General features: G+C 46.4%; 1 protein-coding gene across 3 annotated transcripts in view; it reads right to left on the bottom strand.

The window, feature by feature from the left end:
* LOC310798301 (band 4.1-like protein 1) overlaps positions 1-22,555 on the bottom strand; it is a 108,702-nt gene that overhangs the window by 3,644 nt on the left and 82,503 nt on the right. Inside the window, exons 8-19 of one of the 3 annotated variants that reach the window (XM_083660806.1) lie at positions 22,125-22,212; positions 21,188-21,340; positions 19,299-19,396; positions 17,285-17,460; positions 16,142-16,473; positions 12,727-12,876; positions 6,499-6,549; positions 4,906-5,034; positions 3,073-3,123; positions 2,039-2,134; positions 742-822; positions 481-597 (exon numbers count right to left, since the gene is read on the bottom strand). In XM_083660806.1, the coding sequence (XP_083516932.1) occupies positions 481-597; positions 742-822; positions 2,039-2,134; positions 3,073-3,123; positions 4,906-5,034; positions 6,499-6,549; positions 12,727-12,876; positions 16,142-16,473; positions 17,285-17,460; positions 19,299-19,396; positions 21,188-21,340; positions 22,125-22,212 (1,522 nt within the window). The remainder of the gene's footprint in view (positions 1-480; positions 598-741; positions 823-2,038; positions 2,135-3,072; positions 3,124-4,905; positions 5,035-6,498; positions 6,550-12,726; positions 12,877-16,141; positions 16,474-17,284; positions 17,461-19,298; positions 19,397-21,187; positions 21,341-22,124; positions 22,213-22,555) is intronic. The other 2 variants (XM_083660807.1, XM_083660808.1) reach the window with 2 other exon arrangements.

Here is a 22,555-nt window from a genome sequence, read left to right as displayed (position 1 = left end):
AACACTGAGTGGCAGCAGTATGGGTCCAGCTTAACTAGGCTAACTAGGTCTTGTTTTACTTTTGCTGTACTTGCACAAGTACTTATACGGTACTTGTCGAATACACTTGTGCAGAAGGTGCTGAGAATAGCAGTCTACACTTAGCTTACTTGTGCTTTAAATGATAGCCTACTAGTATACTTGAATAAATGTAAAAGTCAGAATTTCAAATATACCTTAGTATGCTTTGAGTATCAGTGTGAGTCTACCTCAAGTACGCTAAAAGTATACAGATATAAGCTTGGCATACTGTACATCTTATCAAATAAAATGTCGGCCAATTTAATCCCAACAAGTGAGAAAATAATACACGTAAAAGCACACTACAATTATTAACAAAGGTAGTAGTAGTTATACAGTACTTAAGTATACTTAAAAATAAATACACTTCAAGCTTACTACTTTTTGTCAGCTTCTACAGTGATCTCCTTCTCCTCATACCTCTGCTTTGCGCTGCTGCTCCTCTGTAGGAGACTCCGTTTCCCTGATAACCACTGCTTTTGTCACCAGCATGTCGGGGTGCTGCTGCTTGGCCTCCTGGATGGCCATGGCGAGGGCCTGGGGACGCAGAGCACCACAGGATCATTCACTCTTTACATTCGCTGGTAGTTTCCTGCTACTGAGCTATCCGTCCACAGTAGTTTTCATCACCAGCTGGCCTGAAAACAGCTATTTCAATAGTTTTGCTGCATTGTTCCTCACCTGATGTTGGTCCACATCATCATCTCCCGTAATGATGATCCTTTTCTCGATCCTGGTCTCAGAGTAGCCTCCTTTCACAGTCTGGAAGACAAATACACTAAGTGACAAGCCTGTGGGTAGGCACGAGGCAGTCCCTAAAGCTTGAATTATGCTCACCCTGCCGTGAAGGGCGCGTGGGCGGAGCGCGGGCCGGGCGCGTCAAATGACGTAAATTTGTTGGGCGTGGTTATTCGCTAGCTCCGTCGGGCGCTCGCCTTGTGCATGATTTTTTTTTCTAACAGCGCGAGCTTCTCTCCAAACATGGCCGCTTTCAAGCCAATGAGCCCTGAACACTGAGCTGTGTTTTCGCCACATTTCTTGACCCATGTGGTAGGCTAAACTTTGATTTGCAACTGTTCATTTTTAGTCATTTCACCAAGTAAATGTGTTGTGTTGAGAGCATTATTGAGAGAGATTAAAAGCATCACAGAGTAGGCAATCAGGGCCGAGAAGTAAAACGGCTTTCAGTAAAAACAAGTTTGGTGATTCCTTCATGTGCTGATGTGCGGTCGTTTGAGAGTGAAAGCGCACTCGGTACTGCACATAATAGCGTTTCATTGCGACTTTTCCACGGGCTGTTCTCACTATTTACCATTGTACAATACATGCTGATCACTTTCTGAGTATAATGGCATCAACCCCAGCGCGGGGTCTGCACGGTGACTCGCGGGGCCCCACCCCCAACAAGCTTGGTCGAGTATAATTCAGCCTTAATGCTGAGTTTAGGTGGCGCTCTTTTCTTTGTCTGTTCAGCCATGGTGGCCATCACTGCTCCTGCTAACTATGTTTATTCCAAAAGAATCATACAAACAAAAACAAAAAACATTAAATGCATAAACGGCAGAGGAATTTTTTTTCTTCTCCAGGAAGTGCGATCAGACACCGCTGTTTAACAGCACACGTAAACGCTTTCGTGAACTTATATAGGTTGGATAACTATAGTGTTCAATCGGCAACCTTGAGGAGCGATTTGAAAATGTTACTGATGATCATTACTTTAGACGGAAAATCAGAGCAGAACTCCAACACCAGCAGCTCCATTACTGTGTATTGCATGTCAATTAATTACTGAACAAATGTTTTGCCTTGTCATTTTGATTAAAAGAAAATGCCAAACGATGTCAGTCTAGTCTAGTGAGTGTTATTTGAACACGGGGAATATACTTGCTCTAAACTGTCATCGCCCTAATTAAACCTGGAATGCAGATGCAGAAGTGGTGGGCAGAGACGGTAACCGTGGGAACAGAAAACAAGTTACCTTGGTAACTTGAGTCGTGGTTGCTGAGGTGACGCTGTCGGCGGTGACGGTCAGCGGGGACACAACAGACTCTCTGCCCAGGGTGCCGGCTTTGACCTGGAGCACAGTCATTAAGTTCAAACTCACCACAGGGACACCAGGCCAATTAAGGCCCCACACACACTCGCACAGAGGAGGCAGTCTATGCAGTGGTGCAGGGTTGAGAAAGGCTTTGAAGTGGTGGTCATGGAGTGATGAGCACACAAATGCACGCAAATGTTCATATATTCGCAACAAAGGGCTAATGTGTCAGGACAATTAGCTGTTATCATAGCATTAAATTACAAATCATACAATTACTCTGTGAGCATTATGCACGCGCACGCACACACACACACACACACACACAGATCACAATGTGGTCACGTTGTGTCATAACATTATATGAGCTGTTCCAGTTATTGATGAGAGAGAAGGCAGGAACGACACAGCAACTGGACTTTCCTATTCTGCTACAGATTAGAATATCTACAGTAGAAAGAAGACAAATAGGCATCCAGGTAGTGTAGCCTGCCTACCAACACGAGGGTCACAGGTTCGCGCCCCCATTGTTACCTCCGGCTTGGTCGGGCATCCATACAGGCACGATTGGCTGTGTCTGCGGGTGGGAAGCCGGATTAAGGGTATGTGTCCTGGTTGCTGCGCTAGCGCCTCCTCTGGTCGGTCGGGGCGCCTGTGTCGGGGCAGAAGGGAACTGGTCGAAATAGCGGGATCCTCCCACGTGCTACGTCCTGCCGGTGAAGCTCCCCGCTGTCAGGTGAAAAGAAGCGGCTGGCAACTGTGCATGTGTCGGAGGAAGCATGGTGCTAGTTTACGGCGCTCCCCAGATCGGTAGAGGGCGTGAGCGACCGGGGCAGCAGGGTGAAATTGGTAAAGTACAATTGGGGAGAAAATGGGGGGGGGGGGGGTTAAAAAAAAGAATAAGAAAGAAAGAAAGAAAGAAAGAAAGAAAGAAAGAAAGAAAGAAAGAAAGAAAGAAAACGTGTGATACTTACAGGCGAGCCATTTTCTTTAAGGGTAGCAGGTGCCTCCCTCTGGCTGTAGTTCTGCAGCAGATGGTGAAATAATTCTGGTTTAGCTTGAGATTCATGTATATATATATATATATATTTGAATAACTCCCTAATATTAAAAGGATATCTGCTTTATGGAAGCGGGAAATACATGATCACACAACACTGCTGTGGGAAGACTCAGCAGAATAACATCCAGCGCAGGGAGAGAAAAAAACAAAACACTACTACTGTATGTGAAAGTGGACACACACGGCAAGATCTCTTTCATATTTAGTTGACTAAATAGCTCCAACCTTGCGATCGCCTAGTCAAATTTCACTGGCACTTGTAGTGCATGTCCACCCTTATGCCTGCTGCATTCAGCTTCGCATCATACAGTAGGTGTCCACCCTTATGCCTGCTGCATTCAGCTTTGCATCATACAGTAGCACCTTTAGCTTCATTTCAGGGCAGCACGGGCAGCACATGCGCAAGGGTTGCCTCTCTGAGCTTCCAAACGGTTTGCAATGAAAACAATACATAAAGCATCTAGCCACTGCTATGATTTACCATTAACAGCTTGTGTATACTTACTAAATCCACAATAAAGGCAATCCTAAAGCCCAACACATTCTTTTGACTGTAATTTGGTTGCAATAGTGTAAAAAATGTATCGCCCATCACTGACATGCAGACAGCTGGCACTGGCACAGAGCACACAGCCAAGCCTTTGTTGCTGCTGAGGAGGAGCCGGAGAGACGTACCATGTCTCCCTCTGCTGGCGGAGTTACGTCAGTGCCAGAGACCTTTGTCTCTCCACAGTTGACGTCATCCTCCGTTTGCTGCAGAATGATACACACAGAGGCGACCGGGGGAGCTTACTGGGACATCTTTGGAGATTTGATTCAATTCGGAGCTGGCACTTCAAAGCGCCCCCCGCCCCGCCCCCTCTCTCCCTCTCTCCATCATTGCCAAGTTCATCAGCTCCATTTACCCGAATGGCAAAATAGCCTGGCAACGATTAAACTTTAATAAGGCACCTGTGGGAGAGCCTCCACTCAAATCTTTGCCTCCGGAGATGAACGGGATTTCCACTCGCTTTCATCGCCCACATTAATTTCCTGTCAATACCTTAATCATTCCATAATGATGCTATTATGCCATTCAAGTAGGGTGAATGTGGCCATTATGTCATTGAATAATGCACTTGCTCTAATCAAGAAGACCCACTCCAGAAAATAGGTCAAAGTTCTCCATTGCAAATTGATAAGTCTATTTCCTGCTGTCTCCAATAATATGGGGGGGGAATAATGGGTGATTGATGGGACCATTCCTACAATGAGAAGAGTGAAGGAAATGACCTTCAACCTCTCTTTGGTTGGTTTAAATTTAACAGCATTAATGTATAAGATAAGGCAAAACTGTATTGATCCCTGTGGGCAAAATTGGTTTGCTGCAAGCTGCAATCAGATACAGCAGCGGGAAGAAATATAATATAAATATAAAAATCGTATATAAACCATAAAAACAATTTAAAAAAAGAAACAAATGTGGGGTTACAGTATGTAAACATATGCAGGTGATGTTATTATTATGTTGAAATGCAATAGGTTGTGATGATTAAGCTGCCGTTTCCTAGCCTACTGTCCTTAGAGATGTTACTTGCAGTATCAACTGCTTACTTGAATACCTATGGATTACTAAATGAAAGAATGCAGCCATTATATGAAAAGTATCACTCTACTGTATATGCAGCATGTACCCAATGCCAGGGGAATGAGGATGTGAAGGAAGCAGGTGTGTGAAGTTACTGTTCACTTTGCGTTGCTGTACCTGTGGTGAGACGTTCATGATGTTGGAGTGGACCTCTGAACCGTTGGTGTGTGTCTCCATCTTGGCGTCGGCCTTCCTCAGCATATGGGCCATGCTCACAGCGCTGGCGTCTTTCTTTGCCACGGGGGGCTGTGGGAAACACAACGGGACAGTCAGACAGCATCAAGCTAAACAGTTCTCTACTGGATGCTCCTCATGGAAAGAGAACTGAGGGTCATCACTGAAAAGATGGTACATCGCTTATGGGAAGCATACACTTTCAGGACAAAGCACCAGAATATGGTTAACGTGACATTGAAATACTTGCAAACTTTTTATTATAAAAGCATAGCTATGATGGTGGAGCTGCAGGGGAAATGAAAGTAACACTTGCACGATTAACAAATCATAATGGATGAAACAGAAATGAATAAATCAACAGCTGAAACAGTTTAGAACAAAAATAATTAACATGAATAAAAACGTAAAGAAAAATCCAAACACAACAAGAAATGGTCCAACTTGGAAAAAAGAAGAAGTCTGCAGATAGTTATGGCCAACTTGACTCAGCCAGGCGGGGGAAAACATCCAGTGGGTGAAGGTGATGAAGCGGGGATGGACACGTGTATCTGTCTCTACCTCGTGGTGCGTCCGCTCCTCCGGAAGCCTCTCCTCTACGGGAGACCTGTCAGTGGAGCCCATTAGACGGGCCGAGTAGAAGCGGGACATCTCCTCGAAGTCCTCGCGGCCCACCTCGGGCTGCTGCTGCTCCCTGTCCCCCGGCTCCCACGCGCCCCTGGAGAAGTCCTCGGCACCGGGGTGCAGGTCCATGAGGACGGTGAAGTCCACCTCGGCCTCCAGGCTGGAGGTGGAGCTCACCGTCATGCTGGAGCACTTGCGCTCGATGCCCAGGTGGCTCTCCCTCATGCAGGCTACCGTGTCGCGCTCCTGCTCCTCCTCAGACCAGGGCCTCCTGTCCCCCAGCTCCTTCTGGGGGGAGGGCAGACAAAGAGGAGCGCAGCTCTGACGTCACACAACCGCGGGCGGACTGACGGCGGCCGAGACATGGGATGGGATGAGCGGTATCGTCCCGATATTTCGAGGTGGGATTCGGGGAGGATCCGAAATCAAAGCGATAAAGCATGCAGCATATATAGCACTGTACCATGTTTACGCAGTGACAAAATCACCTGGCATGCAATCATGTCAACATGAAACAAAGAGATTAATGACCGTGTAGGATGGTGATGGATGAGCTGCCAACGAGGCAGAGAATTGACACGGTTCCTTCTGCATTTTGGAACAAAATGAACTTGTGTCTGTTTTAGAAAATAAACCGAAAGCGTTCAACAACGCGCTTGGCTTTGATGAGGCTTGGATTTAGTATTTGCAAATCCCCCCACTGCATGACTGCTCTAGTATCTCCTGATATGTGACACCTTTTCATACAGGACACCGGGAGGCGCTCGCAGTCACTTAGGAGGCATGCGGGGGTTTACCTGTGAGGGATGCAAACAGGAAGACGGCAGCAATCTAACATTGGGTAAACAATGAAGAAGAGGAAGACAGGTCATGCGAAGGGGCGTGTGAAGAGTTTAAATACTAATGAACAACCTTGGCATCGGCGAACGGCTCTTCGTAAATGGCAGGAGTGGAGAGAGGCTCCTGCAGGGGGAAGCAGAGGAAAGGGCAGAGCACACTGGGGTTAGCAGAAGCTCAACTATAGCCACTGGACATTTAGACAAACAGGCTATCAGAAGAGCAGACATCCTAACAGTAGAGCTTCAGTGGGGCCTGTAAAATTTGAGCCCAGCCTAAACCTGAACCCAAATTATTTCAGACCAAACCTAAACTGGGGATCCTGGTGTATTTCTGCTTGCGAGGCAAAATCAGACAAAAGCCTGAGATTGCAAATTTGTTTTGAGTGAAGCAAATAAAGCAATCATTGAATATGTTTTTCAAATGCACCCCGACACAAACCCAAGTTTAGGTGTGAAATTCAGGCCTGACCCGAGCTGAGCCCACTGGGTCCATGCAGATCCAGTCAGGTCCTAATGACCTCAGGCGTGAATTTCAAGCTCTACAGCAGCAGCATAGCATCAACAGAGTTTAGAAGACAGAAAAGAGGTGAGCTTATCTCAACAGAAACACATCATCTACACAGCCAGGGTTCTTTGTTAGAATGAGCAGCGACCAGTGGAGAGAGTCATGCGCTTTGTATTATGAGCAGGTTTTCAGCATAGCAACAGCCACTGGTTGCCCTCAGAAAGAAAAAGTGAATCGGCAACAATAATAATTATGCACCTTGAATTTCAACAGGGGAACATTAAAATGGTCAAATGATATTGTGCGCTTTACAATACGAGTGCTATCAAGGCACCTATACATAAATGACTATACAAGTGATTCCACGTTTGGAAGACCACATAATGTTTTCCACAGCCCAGAGTTCAATCTGATGCTGGTCACGACTGTCACTGAGGCAACACCTCTTCTCGTGCCTGTTTAATCCAATAGGTGCAAGGCTTCCACTCTGTTTCATCCAATAGGTGCAAGGCTTCCACTCTGTTTCATCCAATAGGTGCAAGGCTTCCACTCGGATGAAAAGGCGGCCAATGATGAAAGCTGTCACATCTGCTCATTTCAAATTCCTTTCATTCCAGAGCCAAATGCGTGCAAGCTCCTAATGACGCCCACAGTGAAATGAAAGCAGCAAATCTGACTGTAGCCAGGGCATTGGGATGTGGTGGGTGGATGCACATTACCCGTTTGGAGGAGCCAATGTGTTCATAACACCGGTTAGCTTTCTATCCAGTTGAGGTTGTGGATAGAAAAGCATCTTTATTGAGCGATTGATTGATTGATTGACTGATTTATGAATTATTTATGAATTATCATCGCCGCACAAAAGGATCAAGCAAGATTTGGGGAATCATGTTCAGTTCCAGTTAATCATTTTGATCTCGTTTCAGAATGATTTGTGTGCAAATAAACTATGCACATTTGTGTGAGATGATAGCTATCTGTAGCATAAAGGAATGGATGATGATGATGATGATGACATTTTTCTCCCTTTTCCGCAAACAAGTGATTTCCTTTGTAACATTAGGATGAAATAAATTGTTTGTTTGTTTGTGTTTTCAGTTGGGAAAAAGCATGGAGATGTGCAAACATCATCACATCGACGGTCATAATGTGAGCCTTCGGTTCCTTGCAACCCTCTGACAGAGAACGTGAGTTGGAAGGAAATGTGAGGCTCAGAAAAGTAGGGAAGGGGAAGACAAGCCAACAACCAAAACATGAGATATATTCATTGTTTCTTTTTTTCACAGCCAGTAGTGAGTTGTACAGATTTTTGCCAGATATTGTGGTACATGTTGAGGGTGAAGGCAAAGGGGAGGGAATCAATTGGGTGGCCAAAAAGTCAAAACTTTTTAGGGGCAAATGCACTGATGGCTGCTCTACTCATTTGGACTCAGAGCCAGAGCCAAAAGTAACGCTGCCTGCTCTTCCTACAGGCACGTATTAGGGAAGGTATATGAGCATTTCAAGTCACTGAAAACGGAGAAAAAAAAACTGAGGAAAAATGATGTGCGAGTCTGGTGTCTGAAGCTCATGCGATGCTTTTATTTCCAATGACTGAATAGCAGAGATGCCGAGCGGAGTTACCGAGTGTCTCTTCTTGGCTGAGTCCGGGCCGCCAGGCTCCCTGCTGGCATTTCGGCTGTTCCGCAGTATCAGCCCAGACTCCCTGGCCTTCTGTGTTTTCACTGGCGGGGCCGGCGGAGCCATTTTGGGAAGAAGCGCCGAAACCTTCGAGCCGAACAATTGGCTTTCTGCGGCTCCTCTAGCAAACTGATAAGCGTCGTCGTGCAGCTCCATTTTAGTCTCAAACTTCGCCATGGCCTCCAGGTCCGTGGCGAACGCCTGGTGGAACGCGGAGACGTCGGTCCAGTTGAGGTCGGACGATCCCTCCGGAGAGCCCACCGACCAGCGGTACTCCCTTCTGAGGACTCTGGCGGAGGACTCCTCTTGCCCTGGCCGGTCCCTCTCATCTTTGCCCGCTACGCTCTTTGCCCTCTCCGGCTTGAGAGGAACAATCCGGGTGATTTCCGACTGGCAGCTGCTGCCTGATAGCCGGTGAAACGCCCTCCTCTGACCTTTGTCCCCCATCAAACCCTCAATATCCTCTCCCCCAGAACTACTGATTCTCCGCTCGTGTGTCCTGACCTGTCTGAGTTTGACCTCTGCCAGCTCTTTGTTGTCAATAAGGCTCTTCGCTCGCACTTGTGGGCTCAAGATGCACTCGTCCTTAACCTCTGCTAATGAATCATTTTCGACCTTTCCCGGTCCATTCACTGAGCTAGAGGCCATATCTGCTCTGTTCTGTTCCATAACTGTTCTCTTCACCTGCTCTGCTGCTTGAGTGGAGACCTCGCTGCTCTCGCCTGTCGATATCTCCTCATGCGTGCCATCTTGACACACCCTGACAGACTGATCCTTCCCTGATGCATCTTCCATCATCGCCGGCGGAGATGACTCGCAGTGATTTCCTGCGTCAGACCTCGTTTCTGGACTGTCCTCCCAGTCCGAACCCTCATCTTCTCCCCCGGTCGAGCCGTCGCTTTCTTCCTTGTAGATGAGTTCAGCAGGCATCCCCAGGTTTAAACTCTGGGGTCTCCTCTTTCTCCTCTGTTTAGAGGCGGTGTGTTCCTTCTTCTGGCGTGTGCCCTGGACCACATCGTTGTTTGCCTCAGTGTCGAGGGCTTGAGTGTCGAGGGCTTGAGATGGTTTACCTTGAGATTTGTCTTGAAACGAGTCGGCATTGTCAGATAACTGAACCACAAAACGACTTTTGTTCGTCGGCCAAGGCTCACAGGATTCATCTGCCTCCCGAGATGATTTAGGCGATGGAAACTCATCGATATGGCTTTTCATTTCTTTTTGTCCGTCATCCCCTACCTCGATATGTATCGTCATGGTAACATCTGTCTCTTTTTCCAGACCCTTCTCTTTCTCCCAAGAGGAATCAGACACGAATGGGGGTGAGGGGAGAGATTTGTTCATTTCCTCTGACTTCCAGTCATGGTCTTGTTGGTAAGTGTCTTGCTTTTCAATCAATACCCACTCCTCAGAGCCCTACATGTTGGTATAGATTAAACATAGTTAGACAATCCAAGCAGAGCTACCGCAAATAATGAAATCTCCACAATTACTTGAAATACAGAAAAATGTACCAAAGGTACATCAGGTTTTGGTTCACATGCGTTACACATGGTTGGATTTTTCTTGGATATTATTTCAATGGCATATGAGAGAAAGTGCACAGAATGCAGTACACGACATTTCATCAAAGCACAAATGCGAAGTATTACTATATGATGAAAAAAGCATGTGAGAGATGTGCAACCTCAGGTGAAGCCACCACAGTCTTCTGGAGGAACCCCTCAACAGACAGGCTGTTGACAGGGTCTTTTCCCGCCGACTGGCCGACGAGGGGCAGAGGAGAGAGTTTAGAGGAGAAGGAAGAACAGCCATTAACACTCCAACTCTAAATGAGAGGGTCATTTAGGAAGACGCAGAAGATACGGTTTCATGCAGCATGGACAGAGACAGAGAAAGAGAGACAGGGGTGAAGGCAGACGCACAAACTGATTTCACCAAGTTAACAGTTGCTGCTGGAACAACATTTCTTCCTAGTATGGGCCGGAAAAACCCTGCCCCAAACTCATTTGATTGGTCGCCACAATTGCTTCTTCCTGAAAACATGCGGCAAGTAAAAAAGATGTGGTTAAGATTAGGGTTAGGGTTTTCTCATTTAACCACGACCATAACCAAACCCTAACTCTAACCACATTGTTGTACTTGCCTGAACCTAATGTCTAAGCCTAATGTTTTATAAAAATGTGTGTGGTTCTCGACCGGGAATGGAACCATCCCAGGCCTCAGATTGGAAGGCAGGCACCTTTGCCCATTAAGCCACAGGACCGAGCACACCCCGAGTGTCACTTTTTTCATACCCTAACCCAAATCTTAAGCGCGTTTTCAGGAAGAAGCAGTTGCAGCGACCAATCAAATGAGTTTGGGGGCAGTGTTTTCCCGGCCCATACTAGGAAGGGGACGGATCGTGCGAAGGGAGACCATCAGTAATGACAGGACCTGACTGAGCTATTCAGTAGTAACGTTTTAATAATGAGAAAAGACTCGAAGCTAAAGACATGAGAACTCTGCTGCTTTCTGCTCGCACCTGACAACCACCAAATCCACATAACCAAATCAGCACATATTTGCAATGCAAACATGTTTTTTTCTTTCTGTAACTACATCAAAGGGCTACGTTCCGCTGATTCCCTGAGAGACAGTCAAGAGCGTTGCGATTTTTTTCAGACGTTTAACTGTCATCAGTCAAACAGAATAACACCCTCCCATGCCTGGAATCAGACAAATGGCAGATTACACTTTCTGCAGGAGAGAATGTTTGACATTCTATGGGCATAAACCAGAGATTGTCTGTCGAAAACTTTAGGCACTATCAGGTCTATACTATCTGACAACTACAATTTTAGTACTCTATCTTCAATAGCATCATTACAAAAAAGCCTTTGTGATCCGGCATAAAGAAAGCACATTGCTATAGGCAATGAAGGGGGGGGGGGACGATAACAGATAATTGTTTCTCAAGTGTATAAATCAAGCATTGTGTAAATCTCAAAAATATCTTGCATGTCATCTATTCAAGTTGTTTCCTCATGAGCCACTTGTCAGTCATCTTCAAGTACCTCTGAGATGATGCTAGAATGATTCTTGTGCACCAGGGATGAATAGAATGTATTTCATTACACACACATCTGTAAAACAAATCACAGATGTGTCTATTTGCTCCTGTGAGGCCCATCTTATTGTAACACCTTGGCACACCGCCTGCAGGAGAAACATCTTCTAACACCAACCGCTTTCCCTAATCACACTCATCCTCTTGTCTATCATAGTGGCATCTCGTCAAGCTTGAATGATTCACACAAAACACTTAAGCTGTGTTCACACCGAGATATTTATTTTTCGCTCTGTCGCTCAAGTCAACCCTTTGGAATCGCGCTGTCGCTCTGTTTAAATCGCTCATCAACAGGCACACGAAATGACGGACATGTGGGGGATATAAAGTTACGCAATGTCATGCTGTTTGTCCACTACGAGCCACCGTCATTGTTTACAAGCTAAAGCCTATCAGCGTGCTCCTAATGCGAGCTGCATACCGGTAGTACAGACTTCACTTCATGTCAGCTGTCAGCCTGTCAATGCGGTTTGTTGCCACACAATAAACCAGCGGTTTGTTCCAAGCCAGAGTGATCCTTGACTCACTCTCACACGGCAGCCAATCAGCATTGAACAGCGAGCGACTGATGCCAGCGTATTTTCGCTCGAGTTGGAATATTTCATCTTGAGCGACGAGCGTATTTTCTCCCTGTCGCTCTGTCTCTGCCGCTCGGACGCCCAGCGATTATTCTCCCAGGCGAATATACGCTCAATCGCTCGTTTGCATTGACTTTGTATGTAAACTCGATGCCAGCGACAAACTTTAATAGGTCGGTGTGAACGCACCTTTAGGAGACAAAAGTCTTTCCAAAGATATGATATGACCCAAGCACGCCTGCTTTCACCTCCGAGCAGCACAGAGAGAGGGATTCAACGTGACAGCGGCTAGACTGGAATATCAATGCACTTTTTTATTGAATATCAAACATCAGAGGTGGTTGGATTTGAGATTTCAGCCGCGAGTGGACCGCAAGCCCCCCCCACCCCCTCCCCTCGACACGCAGACACACACTCATCCCCCCCACTCACTGCCTTCTTCTCGGGCGTGCCGCTCGGGGAGGTCCCTGACAGACGCTTCTCACGGTTCATCAGCTTGCTGTTGGGCTCTCGCAAGGCTTTCTTCAGCTCATTGATGCTGGCCTGGTGCTTCAGCAGAACGTCCTGCGACTTATCCAGGAACTACAGGAGAGTGGAAGGACAAAGAAACAGAGAGAGAGACACAGAGAGAGAGAGAGAGAGACACAGAGAGAGACAGAGAGACAGAGAGACAGAGAGACAGAGAGAGAAGAGAGGATACATTATCAGGGGCGTCAACATAATTTTCGACTGCATCGATCACGTGGACACACAGTCACACCACATTGTCGCCTGATGTGCATGAGTGAACGGGCTGTGAAATAATGGATGTGTACACAGGAGGGAATGCAGCCACGGGATGAATTGGATGCACTCATGTTCCCTGAAGACTGTGGCCGGGTGTCGCTGCTGCATCGCTGTTCTGTGCAGCCGTCTGTGGAGGGACACGGCATTTAAGATGCTACCCAGTCCCTCTGCAAACAAAGGATAATTAACCATATGAATTATTTTCTGAGGCACAAACGCAAAATGAACACAACTGCTCATGTAGATGAGCGAATGAATATGCAACATTGATTACATTTGCTTGTTAATTAAAATGTCATGATGACTTCATTATATATATTCTTTTTGGAGTGGTAACAGTTACTGTATACTCCAGGACAGTGAGGAACGTGCACCGGTGCTTTGTAGGCTCTTTGGGAGAAAAGATAATTGCTTACAGCACCCATCCAACTGCAGTGTTCCCTTTTCAACAGAGAATCGTGGATTAGGCTGGACACCTGTCAAAGCACGTCTAGTATTCTAGTGCGCTCGTGGCTGCCAGGCGCCGTTACAAATGGCGATGGCGTTTGGAAACGCAGCGGAACGCAGGAAAAGTGCTGTCGCTGAAAGGCTGAACAGGAGAGACAAAGGAGCGGTAGCAAATATGAGGCACAAGGCCCGAAGACGGGGAGCGGTACCTCCTGTGTGTGCCGAGGAGTGGCCTCCTGCTCCAACTGAGAGAGCGGAGTTGGGGCAGGAGAGGGGGCAAGGATGAGGGGAGGGGGGGCCGGGTGAAGGGTGCAGGGTCAGTGGGTTTAGGGATGGGGTAAAATGCAGAGACAGAGAGACAGCAGGTATGTCAATGAGGGAGACAGACAGGATGGAGAGAGAGACAGACAGAGAGGCAGCAGGTAAGTCAAAGAGGGAGACAGACAGGATGGAGACAGAGACAGAGAGGCAGCAGGTAAGTGAATGAGGGAGACAGACAGGATAGAGACAGAGAGACAGCAGGTAAGTCAATGAGGGAGACAGACAGGATGGAGACAGAGAGGCAGCAGGTAAGTCAATGAGGGAGACAGACAGGATAGAGACAGAGAGACAGCAGGTAAGTCAATGAGGGAGACAGACAGGATGGAGACAGAGACAGAGAGGCAGCAGGTAAGTCAATGAGGGAGACAGACAGGATGGAGACAGAGACAGAGAGAGACAGCAGGTAAGTCAATGAGGGAGACAGACAGGATGGAGACAGAGACAGAGAGAGACAGCAGGTAAGTCAATGAGGGAGACAGACAGGATAGAGACAGAGAGGCAGCAGGTATGTCAATGAGGGAGACAGACAGGATAGAGACAGAGAGGCAGCAGGTAAGTCAATGAGGGAGACAGACAGGATGGAGACAGAGACAGAGAGGCAGCAGGTAAGTCAATGAGGGAGACAGACAGGATGGAGACAGAGACAGAGAGAGACAGCAGGTAAGTCAATGAGGGAGACAGACAGGATGGAGACAGAGACAGAGAGAGACAGCAGGTAAGTCAATGAGGGAGACAGACAGGATGGAGACAGAGAGGCAGCAGGTAAGTCAATGAGGGAGACAGACAGGATGGAGACAGAGACAGAGAGAAAGCAGGTAAGTCAATGAGGGAGACAGACAGGATAGAGACAGAGAGAAAGCAGGTAAGTCAATGAGGGAGACAGACAGGATAGAGACAGAGAGAAAGCAGGTAAGTCAATGAGGGAGACAGACAGGATAGAGACAGAGAGAAAGCAGGTAAGTCAATGAGGGAGACAGACAGGATAGAGACAGAGAGAAAGCAGGTAAGTCAATGAGGGAGACAGACAGGATAGAGACAGAGAGAAAGCAGGTAAGTCAATGAGGGAGACAGACAGGATGGCTGGCTTAACATTTCACTCATACAGCAGTGGAGCCAGAAACGCTGCAGTGCCAGCCACAAACCACCATCAAGATGATCTACTGAAGTGGTCCAGTGATGTCCGTGCCAGACAGAGAGAGTGCTGAATGGTGACCGTGTCAAGTCAAATTTGACTATTTGGAAATTTAAACAGCCATCAAAGCAAACACTTTGGCACTGACTAGACACGGTGGCCTGCATGTTGAAAACCAATGTGAATATAACGCCAAAATAAAAGATGATGTCGGTAGTCATCCATAGCTGCTGTTATCCATTGCCATGTTATAATATACATAACATACACCAGGCCAAAGGAGGGCATTGCAGGTTCTGTCATGGAGGCTACAGTATGTGCTGCATTGGCAGCACTTTCTTCTTGTTCTTTTCTCTGACAGTGATAATAAGACTTTTTGCCACATTTTTGACAAATGCCCACTGCAGCGGAAGACGGTCAGAGAGAGAGACTGAGATACAAACAGACTGACAGAGAGAAAGACAAAGGGATGGATGAACAGACTGACACACAGACAGACAGACAGACAGAAAGACAGGCACACAGACAGACAGAGAGACAGACATAGACAGGCAGACAGACAGACAGACAGACATACAGACAGACAGACACACAGACAGACAGACAGACAGACAGACAGACAGACAGACAGACAGACAGACAGACAGGCACACAGACAGACAGACAGACAGACAGAGGGGTCACCAGACACCAAATACCTCCTGTTTACTGTCAGCTGGTGAGCCAGCCTCCTCCTTTTGGCAAGCAAAGAGTTGAAGAGAAAGAGTGTGTTAGCGACAGAGGACTTGGGAAAGTCAAGTGTGCATGTCTCAGCATAATGAGGTAAAGAGTAAAAACTTGTAAAGCGGTTAGTGGGATTTATGGGAAGTGTAGTGTAAGCAATAAGCATATGAGCCTGAGTGAATAGGAGTGACAGGAGAAGTGTTAGCGATGCTAAACCCCGTCAGCACAGCGCTGTAGCCCTGCAGGATAAGCCTCAGCTCGCACTGCACCCATTTGCATCAGCACCCCTGCAGTCTCTGCTGCGTCTCCGCGCACACGCTAATCAACCAGCTGACTAAAACCCCATTCTCATACTAGCTTGACTCTAAAGACCCCCATGAAGAGTCCTAAACACCGCAAATTGAGAAATATAGACTCAAGATTTCTAGTCTAGAATACCTTGATTTCTTTCTTTTTGCTGGGGGTGATGTCGCCATCTTGCTCCTGGTCTTGATCCGTCTCCGGGTTCCACTCCTGGTCCTCCTCGTCCTGGTCTTGATCCTGGTCCTGGTCCAGACTGGGCTCCAACTCTGTGTCCTGCTCGTCGTCCACAGACGGGCTGCGTTGGCCAGAGGGGCTGCGGAGGCGGGGCTGCTCGTCCACACAGGGGCTGCGGAGGCGGGGCTGCTCGTCCACAGACGGGCTGCGGAGGAGGCGGGGCTGCTGGCTGGGGCGGTGGGACAGGCCGTCGTGGTTCTCGCACATGGCCGAAACCGGCCGCGAGAACTCTGCTGGTGACACGAGTTGAATTATTCTCAGAGACCAGTCAGGATAAAGACAGTGGGGTTTCGACTGATATGGGCCGATATTAAAGGGATAGTTCTGATTTTTGCTACTACTCCAGATGGTTTGCCACAAACCAATTAATAAATGCAAAGTCAATGGGGTCAGGCTCCTGTCTGTACAAGCTCACTGATCCAAGTGGACGTTTGAGCCAAATTTGAAGAAATTCTGTCAAGGCGTTCCTGAGGTATCGTGTTAATGAGCATTGGACGGACAGACGGATGGACAACCCGAAAACATAATGTCTCCGGCCACGGCTATCGCCGGCAGAGGCATAAAAACAGGAAAAATTCCAAGTTTTAAGTGTTTTCCCCAGATGTTTTCTTGTCAGTGTGGAGAAGCCTCTGAAATAGCTTTTCCTAAAACTCTCCATTAATAGGCAGAACAAATTAAACTCCTTCAGGTAAATTGGCAGCTTTTAAACGGAGCTCTCAGCCCTGAAGCAGGCTGAGAGAAAAATCCTCCCACACCACACTGGAAAGATTGATTTGGTTGAGGTTGTTGATGCTCAGGGCAGAAACTCTGTCATGTTGGCAATGGATGATGACACTGACAAGCTGATATCTGATTTCAATGATATATCAGCAAACCGATCCGTCAAACCCTATAAGACAGGATCTGACTGCCTAACATTGCTGAAAATGGAGCCTGTGCTTGCAAACAAGATCCCGAAGCAGAAATTCACTCACAAGGCATTTTAAATGTTACACTTAAATAAAACAGACTGTTTGCTTTGTTTTTATTCAAGTTGGTGCTTACCTCCATCCAAGCTTCGAGACAGCAGGTATCTCTTGCTGGTGGAGCGCTCAAAGTGCGGAGCAGGCCGGTCTATGAGAGCGCTGGCTTGTCTGGTTTGGGCCTGTGTCCTTCCACTGTAGCGAAACTTTGAGCCCATCACCAGGAAGCCCTTGGGAGGAGGTTCTGGAGACACCAACCTGCAGGCAATCAAAGATACATTCTGGTGTACTGTAACAACTAAAGGTTCTTGACCACAAGAAGTGACTGGTGGACCCAGTTTCTGAGAGAACACCTGACCCAGCCTGGTTCTAGACTCTTGAATGGCATCCCACCCACTTTCAGATATTTCAAGCGATTCGGAGTGTCTGGTGTTGCTCTAGTCAACGGCTTGTTCTTGAAACAATTGAGCCAATCAGTGCCATGGTTTGAAACAAGATTCAATGTTCATTGTCACTCCAGTCACTCGTCACTCGTGTGAAAGTCTTAGGCCGGGAGGCTCCACAGGACACAATACAGTATAAGCAAAAAAGCAACAGAGGACAACATGGACTCTGATACACCCCCCTCCCCCTTCACTTCCATCTCCTTTTTCCAACTATGCATGTTTTGTCCTGATCATGTTTTTCTGTCTTGTGATGATGCTCGTTGTCTAGTTGTTGTCTTGTTGTTGTTTACAAATGACCACCGATGATGTTGTACAGAGCAAATATCCTAACGGACAATAAATACTTCATTCATTCATTCATTCATTCAAATACAAAACATAGCATAAAAAACTGAAACACACAAGAGCAATAATAATATTTGAAAAAAGGAGAACAGTAGCAATGGCAGTGCAAGGTGCTACAATGAAATGAAAGTTGCGAGATGTTTTTTTTTTATCGAACACTCCAAACATGTAATGTGTGTGTGTGTGTGTGTGTGTGTGTGTGTGTGTGTGTGTGTGTGTGTGTGTGTGTGTGTGTGTGTTTGTGTGTGCGCGCGTGCGTACGTACGTGTGCGCTATTTTTTTAGGAGTCTTATGACCTGGCTATATGCAAAGAAGGTATTCCTCAGTCGGCTAATGTGTGTTTTGGGGGTCCTGTATCTCCTTCCTGAGGGCAGGAGGGAGAACGGGGTTGTGTGTTGTGTGTTGTGCGGTGTGAGTTAGGTCCTTGATGATCCACAGGGAGCTCCTGAGGCACCGCTGGGTGTATAGTTCTTGAAGATCCACAGGGAGCTCCTGAGGCACCGCTGGGTGTGTAGAGTTCTTGCAGACTGGGCAGCTCACATCCGGGGACAAGCTGTGCAAATTCCTTTTCATTTATGTTTCTTTGCAAAAACGATATTTTTGTCAAACTGACCCACATTCTTGGTAAAGTTGGTAAATATGCTGGATATGTCAGTCACTTGATTCCATCTTTTTTCCAGCTATTTCTTGCCACACGGTATGTGGTGAAGATTCCCTCCAAAGTTCTGAACGGGTTGTGTTCAGACACGGTATGTGGTGAAGATTCCCTCCAAAGTTCTGAACGGGTTGTGTTCAGAACACGGTGTGTGGTGAAGATTCCCTCCAAAGTTCTGAACGGGTTGTGTTCAGACACGGTATGTCGTGGTGAAGATTCCCTCCAAAGTTCTGAACGGGTTGTGTTCAGGATGCAAGTAAATGTGCAATTGAGCTGCAGCAACCTCTTGAGGCCGTTCAAGCCGGCTTTGTATAAGCCTTTAACATAGTATGACGATTTACTGAATGTACCTACAGCATGCTAGGAATATATTGTTGTTGTGCGGGTGAACTGTAGTCTTGTACCTACTGCACACCTGTAGCTGAATTAAACTAGCCAGATTCAGTATTCATTAGGTGATTATTGAGGGTAGCAGTTTCAGCACAATTTTCACAGGAACTACATTTAGCAGCGCACTGTTCAGTGAACGTATTAGTGCAGTCAGAACTAATGAAGCTATGCACACGGAAATGGAAATGTTTTCTTTGCCTTGATAGGCCTTTAACGGAAAACCATCAACCATGCAACCATGAGAGCAGATGGATCCTTACCTGAAGAAGGTGTGATGCTCGATGCAGACCTTCCACAGCCTCTTGGCAGCTCTGTGGTTGGGAAGCTTAAAACCGATGGTACTTTCAAACTGCTCATACTGGGGAGGAGAGGAGAGGGACAACAGGGAGACAGAGGGGTATTTAGCGGGAGGTGCATGTACAGTATTTTGTTGTGCACAATCTTTCCTTGGTACAAGATACGGAATAAAGCATAGGACAACCTTGACGCAGTCATTAAAAAAAATACAGTAAACATATGTTGTCCCTTTATTGCCCATATGCACAGTGTCTATAAGCAATCAATCTGGTTGTCACCCTAGACCAGAGGTTTTCAAAGTGGGAGGCAGGCCTCCCCAGGGGGCTCCAAGCAGGTTCAGGGGAGGCTCAGTGAATGGAAGTGAAAAAAATATTACATTACTTAAGGCAGTGGTTCTCAAATGGGGGTCCGCGGACCCCCAGGGGTCCGTGGCACTTTGCCAGGGGGTCCGCGAAAAGTTTTCAAGTAAAAAAAAAAAAATTAATTAAAAAAAAAAATGCTATATGTTAATTATTCCTTCTCAAACTACTTCCTACATGGTGCTAGTCTATCAAAATATCTTGGCTGTCATTGATTGTGTTGCATAGTGGTTTTCTGTACTGTTGACAAATTGTGATATTGTCAGTCGCTTTGGACAAAACAAAAGTGTCTGCTAAATGACGTAATGTAAATGTAATGTAATAAAAAAAAATATATATATATTTTTTTGTTGCAAAATCTTCATAGTTCAACGAAAATAGTTTATGCTTTAAATCTAAAATGGTTCATGGATTACATTCTAATAACAAACCTATCAAAATAAAAGTCAAGCACGTTACCGTGGAAACAATTAAGCTTAGCCCAAAATCACAAATCAGAATGAGGGGGTCCCCGGTATATTTTCTATCTTGTAAGGGGTCCTTGGCTGAAAAACATTTGAGAACCTCTGAGTTAAGGAGATCACATAGAATAGCCTAAATGTGTGTGATTTGGTTAAAGATCTGGTGTAGTCTGACTAAGTCAAACAGCAATATCAGGCTATATTGTCTCAATTGTTGGGTGTCTATGGGGTCAAATAACATAATCATGATCCAATAGGCCTCCAGGAATTGAGTGAGGGGGGTGTGCCCTTTTCCTAGCTTTGTCTGGGGGGAGGCCCACAGTCTCAGACTTTGAAACCCCCCTGCATAAACAGTAACACTACTGCCACAATGTAGTTAAAGCCTTGAATGTCAGTGAATAAGTCAATGCAACACAGACTCTGCTTCCCAATATGCCACCCACTGCCTGACTGGACAGAATGGAGGATGGCATTTCATGGCTCTATATTTATACTCCTTATCCCTCCATTCTGGCTGTGGCTGCAGCTGCAGCAGCTCTGCTAAAGGAGGTCTTTATTCGTCTTGATCACAGGCTCACTCTGTCACTTGACTGGGTCTGGCCCAGACAGCCTGTCATAGCCAGGCTCAGCGTGGACCATAAGCTCCAGCCCAGGGCCAGACTATAGACCCTGACCCTGCAGAGCAGCAAAAAAGCAAGAGGATTTTCCAGCTTTCTGCTCAGCCCAAGTTACTCACCACTGACCACACATCCATTTCTGCACTGGCTGTGCTGCCACTTTTCAACCTTACCACTCGTAATAGTTCGCAAACATTTGAAGCCGTGGCCTAATAGGCCCTTTTCACGGGGGCCATTTTGTGTCGAAAAGGCAGGGTAAAGACAAGCAAAACACTAATGAGGGTTTCCAACTTCCGTGATTGGAAGTTGGAAATCCTCATTACTGTTTTGCTTGCACCTGTGTTTACCCTGCCTTTTCGACACAAAATGGCCCTCGTGAAAAGGCTCAATTATCCTGGGCCAGTTCAGTTCTTACCTCTCCAGGCCGGATCTTGATGTAGAAGTTGCTCCTCTTATAGGAGATCTTGAGGATCTTTGGCCAGGCAAAGCGGTTGATCCTAAGCCGATCGCGGTAAATCAGCAGGCCATTGGCACAGACACCCAGCATAATATCAATCCCTTCAGAATCCTGTGGCGGCCAAAAAGGCAGAAATTATTTGTGAGCAGAATGTAGAGAAGATGAAAACACCATATTCATCCATGAAACTCGCTTGCATGTTAGTTAAAGGGGACCTACCTGTATTAATTTACATTTTGTGTCATATATAGCTGTTGCAATGTTGGATGTTCATATTAAATGTGGCCAAAGTCTCAAATAATGAGGTAAACGTACGTGAAAGTTATCCCCATTTGAAAACATTTAGGGATATTGACTGCTCTGAACGTGAGACTACGAGATTTGAACGAGAACATGGGTCTACTGTAGGTGATGTCAGATAGACCCCGATTGCCATTGCTCCAGCTCCCTTCACTGTTCAAACCATACCCAACCAATTGGATTGTATGGAACCAGCCTTGAGTGCGTGATGATGTCACAATTCACTCTACCAGTATTTACAGGCTGTACTTTATTTTTAAACTAAATTTCGCACATTTTAAAAGGGTGACAGTTCACACAACTTTAACACTACATTAATATATTATACCTAAAATGAGAAAAAGATAAGCAATGCGATGTATAGCTTTTGAGATATTATCGTTCATTTGACACTAGTGTTCAACTCTTTTTCACAGTAGTTTCTGCCGTCAGCTAAAAATGTTTCAGACATGAGGCATGAACTGAGGGGCTGCATAAAGGGACAGTACAAATAAATAAGGAGTTTTTTTAACTGTGAATCATGCAAAGCTACTCTAGTGGTCCCGGAATATAATAATAATAAATAATAAATAAATAAGAAAAGGCAACAGCTCACCTTAGCGTGATGGAGGTCCACCCCGTACATGGACAGTTTCTTCCCATTCTCCAGGAAGTTAATTTCAGCCTCTGCTGGAGTCATACCCCTGTGTGGCAGAATCATAATAATTATATATGTAACCAACCACCACAGGCCTTCTCAAATCACAAATAATAAACCCATGAACTCACACAGCACGAGTAGAATTCTCTGGGCAATATACTTGATATATTCCATTCTAAACTCTCCCCTTGCGTAACACTTGGGTGCAGGCCAAACAAACAATGCCAGCGTGGCGAAGACCCTCTAACTGAGTACGTGCTGACACATTGGCGAGGCGCCAACGGTGTGCACGGTAATGACAGACGCCACGGCTACGTGACGGCATCTATCACCGCCGACTAATAACTCATCGGGAAATGCAGACGTGTCAAAAGTACAACACAAAC

This window comes from Poromitra crassiceps (assembly GCF_964638095.1).
Source record: "Poromitra crassiceps genome assembly, chromosome: 25".
In the NCBI taxonomy this organism is placed as follows: domain Eukaryota; kingdom Metazoa; phylum Chordata; class Actinopteri; order Beryciformes; family Melamphaidae; genus Poromitra; species Poromitra crassiceps.
Note: the sequence above shows the minus strand (reverse complement) of the source record. Positions and strands in the feature narration are given on the sequence as shown.